This window comes from Diplotaxodon limnothrissa, linkage group LG6 (genome assembly GCF_057381915.1).
Source record: "Diplotaxodon limnothrissa isolate DT_005_m linkage group LG6, D_limnothrissa_male_GT1.1, whole genome shotgun sequence".
Lineage (NCBI taxonomy): Eukaryota > Metazoa > Chordata > Actinopteri > Cichliformes > Cichlidae > Diplotaxodon > Diplotaxodon limnothrissa.
The window spans coordinates 16,672,413-16,686,317 of NC_140601.1; the positions used below are offsets into that span (position 1 = coordinate 16,672,413).

Below are 13,905 nucleotides of genomic sequence, written 5' to 3' on the forward strand. Positions count from 1 at the left end.
TTTTTTTAGCATACCACACGAACCTTGTGGTTGCTCTGTGTGTGTCTGTAGCATGAGGGAGGGGTTAAAACTTTTCAGCTTAACTGAATAATGCCTTCTTTGTGAGCTTCAGCTTTATAAATTCCCAGTTGCATGCTTTCCGTCCTTCCACACCTTAACTTTCTTTGCGGACACATCACCCCTGAGCCCTTGCCCGTCCATCAGTCCACGCTGAACACCATGAGAGCTGGGTTGAGACTGTTGCTGCTGGTTTCAGCAGCAGCTGTTTGTGTTTCAAATGCTCAAACCGACAACAGCAGCGACAATGACAAGCAGCAGCAGCGCAGCATCTGGGATGAACCCATCAGATTCAGCACCAAGACCAAAGACTCCTGCACCATGGTGGTGTCTGCACCAGAGAACTACACCCGCCTTCGTGTCTCCTGCAAGGGCCAAACCCCAGGACGCTCTTACTACTGCGACTTCCAGGGAAAACCCACCCTGTGCCGGGCCTACAACCAGAACCCTCGCCACTACTTCACACAGATGATGTGGGAGTTGAGGAAACTGAGCCACGCCTGCCAGGGAACTAAAATCTACCGCCCGCACATGTGCAAGAAATACCCAGATGAGACTCAGATGACCTTGCTGGCCTCCTGGCCCAAAACAGCCAACTTGAAGCCCTCCAAGCCCGCTCAGGAACCACGTAAACCAGCACTGCCAGGTCAGACCAAGCCTGTTACTTCTCCTAAACCTGTGAAGCCCAATAAGCAGCCAGGCAAGGGGCGTCAGAGCAGGAAGACTACTCCTAAGCCTGAGAAAACCAGTTATCACCCGACGGAGCTGCCTGAATCCACAGCTTCCCGTCTTGCATCCGATTACTGCTGGAAGAGCTTCCAAGGCATCTGCACCTACGTCATCAACTGGTTCCAAAACTGAGACGATACCGCAGCCACAGGTGAGTGACGAATGAAGGAAAAGAAAGGGCGGAGAGGGAGAGATCTTAGCAATGAACACGCTTATAAACTTACATTTTTAATGTGAAAATGTGACTTTTCTTTGTCATTTAAGTTTGAAAATGCTAGTACAATATGTTCCTGAGTGCTTTTTTGTTTTTATTTCAGTTGGAGTGCCCCATCCGCACTTCCATCTTTGACCTCTGTGTGGAAGCTCCTGGAGTCATTTGATCGAACTCCGAACTCCTCGCGTTACAGCACCCTACAGACTGAGACCAAAACCCTTGACCTACACCTGTGTGCAATTAGCAGATGATTTCTTTCCTGTAGTGTCTTTTTTTTTTTTTGAATGTGTCAAAATGACAGCAAGACAAAGGAGAAAATATAGCAGGCATGTGTTTCTGTTTGTATATGATGGAAAATTCCCTCCAGCTTTAATTGCAGAAGAGAATAAAATCCGAGTGGTGGCCCTCCTCTTTTCTGTGTCCCTCTGTTTCTTCTTCTACTGAGCTGAAACAAAGCAGAGAGCTTTCACGCTCATTTATTAAAAGGAGATCTTGTTTCTTTCCACCCTTCGGCTGGAGCACCGCGACTGCTGTCCAGCTGGGGAAGCTGCTACCGTGCGACACGAAGTCTGAAAGAACCCATGAGGTGCAGGAGGTGTCTGAGCAGAGCTAAAAACGTCTTTGTATGAGCTGATGAATTGAGTCCTGAGAGCTGCTGTGTGCAGGAACAGAGGGGGTCTGTGCGCATGCCGAAGATGAGTGGAAATGGATGTGGTGGCCGTGAAACACACACACAATCTGATAAAGACGGGAGAGTTACGTCACATTTAGCACTTTGATTTTTTTTCAGTCCCAAAGACGGAATAAGCAAAAAAGAGGAAGTAGAAGTCCTGTGTGATATTGCAAATTTCTATCATTTACTATAAGTTCTATAGGAAAAAGTCTTTGAAATTTAAATGTGTTGTAAGCTAAGTAAGCTAAGCAAAAAAAAAGTGAGAATGACAACGAGCCAAATCAAAGTGAGAGCTGTGTTCTCCGTGTTGTGCTCTCTGACCATAAGAAATCTATAGAATTTGTTTCAGGTATTAATATAAGACTAAAACAAACTCTATAGTTTATTATAGGCCTGATTTAATATAATTACAACACTGGAATGTGTGCAGATTTAAAGAGGAAATTGGAAGCACAAATATAAATATAAAAACCTGCAACTATTATTGCTGGAGTCAATCGTTCATCATTTTACTTTCTGTATAATCTTTGCCTTTAACTACCGTGGAGTAGAAAGTACTGTACTTGTGATCTGTTTTTAGGCTGTTTAACCTGTGGTGAACACAAGATGATGCTGCTGAGCTGGGAGCTCAAAAACAGATTGGGGCCCTGTTCTAGTGGTGACATGAAGGTGTGAAGAGGAGCAACCAAAAAGTTGTAGAGCTGCAGAAGTGTCTTCGCTGTGAGATTTTTCCCGAAATGTGTCCAAAACAAACATGGAGACAAGCACAAAGTCATAGTTTGCATCCCTTTAAAGGACTTTACACTGACTTGCAATCATTTCCTGAAAGCATACGATAACTCTCTAAACCAAGTCCTCACCAATCTAATCCAATTTTATTTATAAGGCACTTTCAAATACCCAGCACAGGAACAAAGTGCTGTACAGAAAATAAGTTAAAAACAATAGAATAACAGAAAACAGAAAAAATAAATTAAAACATAATGCATAAAATTAAAACAGCCCTATATTAAAACAAAAACAAAAACAAGATAAAACAGCATCGAATCAACTAAAAACGACTAAAATAAAAAATAAAATAAAAATAAAAACCAACATCTCACGTGGTGTCAAAGGCCAGGGTAAAGAGGTGGGTTTTCAAGAGTGACTTAAAAACAGGTAAAGAACTGGCCTGTCTAATCTCTAAAGGGAGCTCGTTCCACAGTTTTGGAGTTGCTACAGCAAAAGCACGATCTCCTCTAAGTTTACGCCCAGTCCTGGTACATTCAGGAGCAGCTGATCAGCTGACCTGAGAGAGCGGGTGTGTATAAGGCTGTGGCAGCTCAGAGAGATAAGATGGGGCTAGGCCATGGAGAGCTTTAAAAGCAAATAAAAGAATTTTAAAATAAATCCTAATAGAAATGGGCAGCCAGTGACGTGAAGCTAAAATAGGGGAAATGTGCTCAAACTTTCGAGTGCCAGTTAAAAGATGAGCTGCAGCATTTTGCACCCTCTGTAGATGAGTAATATATGATGCGCTGACCCCAATATAAAGTGCATTACAGTAATCCAGCCGAGTGCTAACAAAGGCGTGGATCACTGTCTCAAAGTGCTGTCGTGAAAGAATTGGCTTTATTTTTGCCAGCTGCCTGAGCTGAAAGAAGCTAGATTTTACCACTGCCTTAATTTGATTATTAAACTTCAGATCTCAGTCCACTCACCTTAAATGATTTACAATTTACAGTATTGTGCAAAACTCTTGAGTCCTCCTTTACTTCTCTATATTATAAAAAAGGGGGAAAAGGTACAACCTCTTGGAGGACACTGCACAACATTTCTTAAGGATGTGACTTTCAGATACTGTTCATCTGCAGTGGACAGTTGCTTTTGAGCCTGTTGATTCTTCTTTCCTCTTATCCAGTTTCCCCATATTTTTAAGGACTCACTGCACACCTTGTGCCACATTTTCAGCTAATAGTTCTTTGGGAATCACCTTGTTGGTGCAAAAACACAATTTTTTGCCTGTCAAACTGTTACCTGGTATTTCTTTTACAGATTTGACTAAAGAAATGGGAACAATTCACGTGTGAGCTATGAGGAGTGGTCAGTTACTAGATACAAGTAACATGGAGTTATGTAATTTTACACTTGTGTAGGTAAAACAATCTTTTCCTATGATGGGAAATCAGAATATATGCAGTAAAATAAAATAAAAAAGACCATAAAACATTGGTCTGGATTAGACACATACGTGTGCATCACAAGAGAACTCATACCAGACTTTTGCTTATTTAAAATCCAGAACAGCAACTTTGTGCCTCTGGTCTCTCTGTAAGACTCCGTTAGTTCTGTGTTTGATCTCCACCAACTCCAGGGAAGATGGATATTTGGTTCTTTATAGGGAACTATGATCAGCAGCTTTATAATCCCTAATGGTATTTTGAGTTTAACATGGAAAATTGAAGTTATGATCCAAAGAATACAGTCTTTTTTCATAAGAATGGATTGTCCTCATGTTTAATTTTTATTGTCCTCTTTTTAATCTTGGTTATTATTAGATGATCAAGAATCTTTTTATAAAAACAGGGGAAAAAAGAAGAAGAAACACAAAACCTGCGAACATAATCTGGGGACGTATCTCCTGAAGACAGCAGAGGGTTGGAGTTGTAATGGTAATCAGGCTCATGGTGGCTCTTTAGGATCAACCAAGAACGTGTACTGACATGCTGACACATCACCCACTGATCATCTTCACTTCTACTCACTGTAAGAGGTGGAAAAATCCGTTTTGGGCATGTCATAGCAAAACATAATCTGATAAGGAACTGCTGCCACATTTTCTCATTTAGATTGCGTGTGCTGGACGGAAGCAGTGGGCGTGATAGTACCTATGTATGAAAGCCATGTGGCACGCCAGTAGCAGCACAAGAAGAAGTTTTACGCACGGCAACACTAGCCATTGTCGGTAAGTTAGGAACAGCACCTCGGTGTTGAGACATTTCAGCTGCACTTTTTTTGAGTGTCACCATTTATAGACATATATTTGCTTTCAGGTGGAAAGTTACTCTGCTGAAACACATCATGCTGCTACTAAAGGCTTCAGCTCCCTGGCTGCTGCTGGCTTTCCTCGGACAGCTGGTCTCTCTGTCCTGCGGTGCCCGAAAATCGGACAGAGCCGTGTCCAAGGTGGGTGTAGCGGGTGGCCGGGGAAAGTTCTCCACAAAGGAAAGGATGCAGTGCACGTGGGTCGCCAGCGAAGTCAGGGACGCGGTCCAGCTACTGGTCAAATGCGAGAACCCGGAGGCGCGCGTCACAGGCGGGATCGCCGACCTGCGCTGTGAATACAACGCCAAACCCCGGGGTTGCCCGGGTTACCTGTCCGAGCCCCTAAACTTTTGGAAGCAGGTGGCACGCGCGCTTAAACGGCTCCAAGGTAAAGTGTGCAAGGACGAGCGCGCGCTGGTGAGGGCCGGGATGTGTAAGCGCGCGCCACGAAGTGCGCACTTCAAGCTGGACATCTCGAGCTCCCGTGTCTCCGCTCAGTCCGGAGACCCGGGGACTCAGCCTCCCTCACCGCCCCCATCATCTCACTCCACCTCCACTGCAACGACAGCGTGCACGAGGCGGCGCGCGGACCACGGCAAAACGGCTGAAGAGTACTGCGGCAGCTCTTGGGCCAGCGTGTGCTCTTTCTTCCTGTCCATGATGCAAAGCGATGAGGACTGCTAGCTCCTGGACGCATGAGCGGCTTTTTTGTGTCTTTTATTTCTAATCAGCAATAATCAGATTATTCTCTGTGCGCATGCGCACCAGTTTGAGTCTACAGATTTTACTCAGGTGATCTTATTTATGAGTTGAGTTTGACTCAACAGATCAGAGCTGAAGATTTTAGTTTCTTGGAAATGCCATAATGTATGGGCAATTGTGAAAAGTAAGGATTTTCTGTGTTACTCTGGCATTATTTTTTATCCTTGTGTTTTATCCCATAAAGTAGACATGCTCTAATTACCTTCACTGTTAAACGCTGCTCAGACATTCATCATTCATGGACTTTAATTTTGAATATTTTCTTTCATGTTAATACATTAAAATATAACATTGTGATAATTTGTACATGTATAATCGAAAAAGACACGTTTATTGCATGATCAGACATAGTTAGAGCGATAGATTGTGTATAAAGTGTCAGTTTCTCTGTGTGTTTATGTATAATCACCTCATGTTGTGTCATTGAAGCGCTGTTCTGATCCTAGGATCTAAAACCTAGTCCCCGACCTGCAGACAGGAAACATTTTAATGCTTTTGCAAGTATGATTAACTGCACTGCTGTTGTTACTTTAATGTAACTGACCCGAATGCTTCTTCCACTGCTGTTTGTCTCGCAGAAGTGCTCATTATGATGAGTTGTCTGTTTTCTTCTACCTCTGGTCATCATTCAACCACTAATGGAAGAATCTGTGTTTATCCTCCACATTTGTGTTTTTTAGTCCTTGAGCAATTTGATAAACAATATAAACAGCAAACGTGTCAGATTTTGTCTTTTCTTGTCCTCACTAAGTCTTATTTCATTAAAACAGTGTTTCCAACAGTTCCAACTTTTTACTCAAATACTTTTTGTGCATATTATTGTTGGCTGGAGTGACTGTGTCTGATGATTGGAAGATTGGTGGTTATTTCTCCGGTTCACCAGTGTACATTCTGAGATGTCCTTACACATTGAATAACAAGCACTGGGTGACTGTGGCTCGTAGTCTAAATGAGCTCTGATTGCTCAGTAAGAGCAGTAAAACCATGTGTTTTATATATTCAAGTCCATTTGCTAGTCTCATTAATCATAGTCAAGGAACTCATCATCAGTGGCGGTTTTTGATATGGGCAACATGGGCCATGCTGCATCATGGCATTGGCAATTTGCGAGGAGTAAGGGCGCCCTCCATTTACCAGGTGCTCCTGCTGCTTGCTGCACAGGGAGGAGAGGGGCGGGACAGCGGGGGATTCTCTAAAACAAATAAAAACAAAAAAAACCAGGGCTTCCAACGTTAACATCACGATTAATGCAATTAATCCACCTGGAGAATGACTCAAAATCCCTGAAATGTCTCTGTCAACGCATTTTGGGCAGTTTGTCCAAAGTTTGTCTATTTTGCTCACCAGATAGATTGATTGCGTTAAAAATTTTTATTGCATTAATCGTAATGACAGCGTTAACGCGTTGACAGACCTACAACAAACACAAAACCAGAAGACGTTATGATAAAGACTTATAATTTGCACCGATGTGTTTTCTAAATTCTATCACTCACATATAAGTGAGCGTGAGGGCCCTCGGTGCACCTGCTTGCTGCTGCTGCTGCTCACACACAACCTGTCGAAAGGGGAGGGGGTGTGCTGCTATCAAATAGTGCAGATTTCATTCATAATGTTATCAATGGATAACAATCAATCATAACATTATCAATTCATAATGTTATCAAGCCCATTATGTATTAATTATTCTTTCCTGGGTTGTTTTGAAATCCCAGAAGAAGAAAAAAAACATATACAAAACTGATTCCACTAAGGTGTAGGTCTGTTAGATATTGTTGTGGGGTTGGGTGTTGATAGTGGAGTGCAAAATTACTGATGGAAGATGGACAAGAAAAGGTCAAAGCTATCAGGTCCTCAGTTTAGAAAAAAAGAGAAAAGAAGAGGAGAAAAGAGCGAAAGATACAGGTAAGCAGATGTGTCTTTGGATAATGGCATGTATTATGTACCCTGAAACAAGATAACATTCATCAGTAGGGACTGGGAAAACGTTTACTTTTGTCAGCCACTCGGCTATGATGGTAAACAGTAGTCAGAGAGTAGACACAGATGTGGCTTAGTTAATCTTTCGGACTGTGTTCAGCATAGTGTTAATTAGCCATTAACTGGAAGAGGTGTGTTGTTGACTTGTCTGCTATTCTCAATGTAAGACGAATTATAATGACTGTTTGTTAGCCATTTGCATACTCTCTCTCTCTCTCTCTCACACACACACACACACACATGCAAAAAATATTTATCAGGTCAAATTTAGTATGGTTCCGACAATAGTTGTCACAATAAAATATGTCAATTTGCAATCCTTATATATATATATAAATGTGGAGCGAGTGTTCGTCCAGGGCACCAAACAGGCCCCTGCTCATCATGTACAAATAACTGCTCAGACTGCTTTAACGTTTTAAAAATGTTCTCACTGCTCTTGGCTCCATATGATGTCAGTGAGCGTGGATATTTCTAATATGATCATAGGGCACACAGCAATACATCTGCTGTTTAAACCTTCTGTTTTTGAGGGGCACCCAATCAGAAGAAAGTTGGGATAAAGATAGAGGGAAAAATATAAATAAACTGAGGGACTGGTCTAAGCCCCGAATGAGATAAATAAGGACTAGAATGATCTGTGAAATTATGCATAGCTGCTCTACAAGTCAAAGAATAACAATGTGGATTTGATAATGTACACAAACAGTCTCTGTGCAGCGCACATATCCATCCATTGTATCCATCCATCCTCTTCTGCTTATCCAATCCAAGGTTGGGGTGTGGGCCTTATCCTAGCAGGGCAAGAGGTAGGGAAAGTTCGCTAGTCTCTCACAGGGCTAACAACAGGGCTAACACAGAAGACAGATAACCCTTCACACTCACATTCACACCTACAGCCGTCTTAGACTAGACTTAGGGACAGGGGGAACATGGAAGCTCCTTACACGTGTTTTAAGCTTGTGTTTTAAAGCCCTCCAACAATTCTAAACTTTGTATCTGACATTTGTGCTGAACAAAACATCATAATGACATCACAATCAGAGCACACTTCAGTATGGCCGTTGAAATGATTTGTGAACTACACCACACAGAGTTGAGACCCAGATGACTTGCTCTGAGGTTAACACTCCACAAAATCATGAAAGACTCAAATGCATAACCGGTCCAGTTGTGCACGGCATCCAAACAGGAGGCTTGTTCCTGAAGTTTCCTGCAGAAGCCTCTAATTATCTTCTCAGTGACAGCAACCGGTGTCACGAACGCTGGTTCTCACAGAAATATAAGTAGTAAGACTCGAATGTTACAGATGCGTGCACTCATGTGCGTATATGTGTGGTCCCTGGACAAGGGAGTGTTGCCTCTGACCTCTTTGCTCCCTCAGACAGACACATAAAAGTTGTCTGGAGTGTGACTTCCACCTTTTCCACATCAGTCCTCTCTCTCAGACGCCATAAAAGAGATGCTCAAAGACAAACTGTTTGAACAAATCCTTCATCACAGCTCAAGGGTGCAATCAAGTGTCACCACACAGTCAGAGGTTAAGGGTGAAGTAGGAAATAGTACCACCAAAATGTCTCCCCACCTCTATTTTTAGTCATCTTGTGGGTTAATTTGTTTTACCCAGGAGTGAGTGCAGATAATAAGGAAAATCCACAAGCAGGATACAGGGATCAGATCCTTAAATGTTTGCTTAAGGTGATCCAGTATCCAGAGCCAATTCACTTTATAAGCCATTTGTAAGTGGATTCTTCCACTCAAATTCAAGGACTGACTTCTTTGCCGTGTCTGTAAAATTACTGCATATTACAAAAATATCACACACAGGAATATTAATGGACGCCTAATAGATTATTATACTTTATTATACTTTAACCTTTCTTACACATAGAATTTTTTTTAAATCCATGATTTTGACTTGATATTTAATACGTCATTTTTTAATCTTCTGTTTGTGCTTTTATATATCGTTAGCTTGATAGCATAATTGCCTAAGTCATTTTTTTGTGTTTTCGGAAAACAAGAAAAAACTAATTTTCTAAATATCACATGCATATTTTTAATTGATATTTTCACAGAACATTTAAGTATATGTGAGGAAAAGTATGGAAAAAGAACAAAACCCAACATCATTTCTTTTGTCTAATAAAAGTGACTTAGGCAGATTATGCCTATGACTTAGGCAGTTTTTCTTCAAACTATAAAATGAACATGACATACTATAATGTAACCATAACACACTGTAACTTTTCAATTTTAATCACAAAATGGCAGCTAGAGTAAGGAGACTTACTCACTTCACCTCACCCACCCATTAATTTGCAGAGGAGGCCTGTAGGCTCATAAAAGAGGTGTGCGTGTGTCTATGTGTGTTTGTATCTGTCTGTGTGTGTTTGTCTCTCTCTTCTCTCTCTTTCTCTTCGTGTGCGGGTGTGTGTGTGTGCGTGTGTGTGTGTGTGTGTGTGTGTGTGTGTGTGCGTGCGTGTGTGTGTGTGTACTATTTGGTAGGCTATGTATACTACTGATGAGGAAGATCATCATAGTACTTGTGGGCCACTCTTGGTAGTACATTTTTCATTGACTGTAAGTCACTGTATTTCCTCAGGGTGATGGGCAACTGAGCAGGAAAGAGTGGGATCCACTTGAATGGCTTGTTGTCGGGTATGCTGATGCGCCGAGGCAGGTCTTCCCAGTCAGATTCAAAATCCAGCTTGTACCTGATCCGTCCATCAGTCAAGTACTGCAAAGCCCGGAGGTCATGGACTGTGGGGTCCCCAACTTTTTTGCCGGGTCGAATATTGGTGACATAGGTGCCAGATAACTTCATGAAGTCATTGTGGTATAGTTGAGTCACCCTGTATGGGGATGGATTAATGCGTGCAGCCTCAAAGATGACAACGTAATCTCGTGGAGTGTAAACGTCTTGCACAATGCGCCGTTCAATTAGACTGTGCATGGAGTCACACTCCATCTGTGTGTGGCCTGCAACTAGAAATTTCTGCTCAATGCTGACACCATGCTTCATGGCCAGGTAAAGGTAGGCGTTGCTGATGGTAGCACACCGGTTCTGATACCCGCAGCCATCACTCCAGACAATGACTTTCTCAATGTTTCTGTTGGCCTGTAGGACAGACTCAAAGTGGTTGGACTGCAGATGTGCAAAAACCTCACTGCTGAGGGAGCCTTCATGTTCTTCCCAAGCATAACAGTACCCATCTCTGTTGTTCATGTTGAAGCAGGTAAAGTTGTGCATCTGTAATTTAGTTTTGTAGTACATTGTACTTGCTTTTGTCTGGGGGCAAAGAAGAACGCGTTGAAGGTCCATTGTCCACACTGAAAGTGTGTCACTGGATTCATTTTTGTCTGCAGCCTTTTCAGCTTGAGCCTGACTCTTCAATCTCAAGTGTGTAGCAAGAGCATCCTCATCTGTATTTCCTACCTTGGCGCTTACACAGATGTCACATTGGCCTTTTTTCGGAATGAACACAGAGTAATCCTGCTCTCCAAAAACCTTCCGAAAGTATGTCTCACTCACAGCACGCTTTCCATTCTCATTGGCAGCATTCTGGTATTCCTTGTGAAGCTCTCTCAAAACTGTTCCTGGCTCCAGGAACTTCTTGTTCTGATAAGAGGGAACCTGGCGGCAGTAATGGGATGGGACTGTAGGTATTCCAGAGAGCCACTCTTTCAGGAAGGCCTGGTCTCCATCTGATATTGGCATATGAGGACCAGTCTTGTTGATCTTGGGGTTGGGCTGGGTATGAGTGTTGAGTTTCATGCCTGCAGTTAACCATGATCCAATGGTTCTCAGGGCAATACCAAGTGTGGAACAGAAAAGATTTTTGCACACAGGTATTTTGCATCTATCTGAGAGTTGCAGGTGGTATAGCAGAGATGTTGTTCTCCTTGAATCAACACCACCTTTCTTCTGTTTTATGGGCACATTTTCAACAACAGTCTGGATATACACCTTGCGTGTCTCCCAGGAAGGCATGGACCAGAAATTGTTGAAGATTCCTCTTCTCTCAACTTCAGTCAGTAGCTCACAACTTCTTTTCGTTGACTTGAAGCAGTGCTGTGATGTGCATGGTGGGCCCATGGCCTTTGGTGGTCTCTCCTGTCCCATTGTATTCTTGTAATTCTCTCCCTTCAGACGCTTTTCTTTGATGACATTTTTCTTCCACGTATGGGGCAGTGGACGCTTGTGACGAACAGCAGAAGTGCTGGGGGTTGGACTGGCTTCCTCTTCCTCTGCTTCCACCTCCCCTCCTTCCTCTTCCTCCCCTTCATCTTCGTCTCCTTCCCCTTTCTTTTCCTCTCCTTCATCTTCCTCTCCTTCTCCTTCCTTTTCCTCTCCTTCCCCTTCCTTTTCTTCTCCTTCATCTTCGTCTCCTTCCCCTTTCTTTTCCTCTCCTTCATCTTCCTCTCCTTCTCCTTCCTTTTCCTCTCCTTCCCCTTCCTTTTCTTCTCCTTCATCTTCGTCTCCTTCCCCTTTCTTTTCCTCTCCTTCATCTTCCTCTCCTTCTCCTTCCTTTTCCTCTCCTTCCCCTTCCTTTTCTTCTCCTTCATCTTCCTCTCCTTCCCCTTTCTTTTCCTCTCCTTCATCTTCCTCTCCTTCCTCTGGCTGCTTATCAGTCTGTTGCCCCATATCAACATAATTTCCTCCTTCTCCCTCATCTATATCCACCAACTCCTCTAAGTTCACATCAACTTCCTTTCCTGATGATACAACAGAAAATAAAATGCTGTTGGAGTATCTTAAAATGGTAAATCAAGATGACATCTAAATCTACTTGTGTAGTCAAAATGTCTGCTATGTAAAAAAAAAATAAAAATCAATTTGTACTATTAATATCAAATCAAATCAATTTATTTTTGTATAGCCCAAAATCACAACAACAGTCGCCTCAAAGGGCTACATGAATATTACTGGCAATAGAGTTCAACCAGTATCAGTCATTTGAACACAGTCAATATAAAGTCCAATTTAACAATTAACAATGAACCCAGGGCGTCCCCCGTCCTTAGACTCTCCTCCTAATAAAAAGCAAATGTTTGAAACATAATATAATTTGCAAACTTGCTGAAAATGCTCAAATTGCCTTTGAAATTGCCAAAGATTTACTCTGGTAGCATGCTGCTGTTAGCTAGCTGCTAGCTTGTACTACATTACTATGCTAATGCTACACTACTAACGCTAATGTTAGCTAGCCATCATACTTTGTTTGCAACAAAAAAGTAATCTTTTAACATGGTCATAACCTCTTTGATTGAATGAAAATACATTTAGTGACCAAAAAACTAAAAAAATATGAACTTTTACCAGATGTAAATGAATCAAAAAGAAGAGCAAGGGCTTCACTTGCGGTCAACCTCTTCTTCTTATCAGCCATTTTGCATACATCAAAACTGCCTAAGTCAAATTGATTGTAGCAAAACTGCCTAAGTCCAATGGTAAAACTGCCTAAGTCAAATGAATGACTTAGGCAAGTATGTTTTTTGACTCTTATGAGTGTTGTGATTGGCCAATGACATAGGCAGACGGACAGGATGATGCAGCAGTGGTAGGGGAGTAAAGTTAGGCAAAAATCTCAATTTGACCAAAAAATGACTTAGGCACTTATGCTATGAAGCTATCATGCCTTTGTGTATGGAGTTTCCATGTTTTCCCTGTGCCTGCATGGACTCTCCCAGTACTCCAGCTTCCTCCCAGTCCAAAGACATGCTTGTTAGGTTAATGAGTTATTCTACACTTGGCGTAGGCATGAACGGTTGTCTTTCTCTGTGCGTTAGCGCTGTGAGAGTCTGGTGACCTTTCCACAGTGTATCCCAACTCTCACCCTTTGACAGCTGGGATAATGCCCACCCCAGCTTTGGATGGGATAAGTAGAAGAGGACAACTGGATGGATGGCGGGAGGGATGGATGGAAAACCTCATAAAGACTGCTTCTGTGTTTTCAAGAGTTTCAGTGTGTTAAAATGAAAAGCAAATGAGAGCAAATACTAGAGGAAATTCAATCCCAGGCACTTTGGTGGCGTTGTCGGATGACTTGAAGTTACTCTCGATGGTCAGCAAACTGATGAAGTATATCAAACACACATATGAATTTATATGTGATTGTAAGATTTGTAGATATTGGCTTGTAGTAAGGTGTGAGGTGTGATTAGGTGGGTGTATTCAGAGGAATTTGCTTGTAGTCCCACCTCACAGGTGTTTGAGCACACAGGCACACACACAAAGTTTTTCCTTTAGTCAGTTAATATTACGTTAAAAAAAAAAGCATTCAAATATTATAATATGTCCTTCTCTTGTGAATCCAGAGTCACTTTGTGAGCCCTCTCGACCTTAAACAGAAATCTATTTAAAAAAAAAAAGAAATGTGTTAAACAAATTGTACCTAAAGTTTGGGCTTCTGCCAAAGAGGCTTGCAGACACTGTTAAAGAAAGGAAATCAAACAAAAATTA

The 13,905-nt window shown here is 42.1% G+C and overlaps 2 protein-coding genes across 2 annotated transcripts; both read left to right on the forward strand.

The window, feature by feature from the left end:
- Positions 1-132: 132 nt before the first annotated feature.
- On the forward strand, positions 133-918 carry fgfbp2b (fibroblast growth factor binding protein 2b). Its single transcript, XM_085355780.1, has one exon. The coding sequence runs from the start codon at positions 133-135 to the stop codon at positions 916-918; it is 786 nt and encodes a 261-aa protein (XP_085211906.1).
- A 3,628-nt stretch (positions 919-4,546) lies between these two features.
- On the forward strand, positions 4,547-5,381 carry LOC146630362 (fibroblast growth factor-binding protein 1-like). Its single transcript, XM_085355781.1, has 2 exons — positions 4,547-4,617; positions 4,706-5,381. The coding sequence occupies exons 1-2, from the start codon at positions 4,547-4,549 to the stop codon at positions 5,379-5,381; spliced, it is 747 nt and encodes a 248-aa protein (XP_085211907.1).
- The last annotated feature ends 8,524 nt before the right edge of the window (positions 5,382-13,905 follow it).

Coding starts and splice junctions, on each gene's coding strand:
- fgfbp2b (XM_085355780.1), top strand. CDS start 133: ATGCTTTCCGTCCTTCCACACCTTAACTTTCTTTGCGGACACATCACC.
- LOC146630362 (XM_085355781.1), top strand. CDS start 4,547: ATGAAAGCCATGTGGCACGCCAGTAGCAGCACAAGAAGAAGTTTTACG. Junction 4,618..4,705: donor GGCAACACTAGCCATTGTCG/GTAAGTTAGGAA, acceptor ATTTGCTTTCAG/GTGGAAAGTTACTCTGCTGA.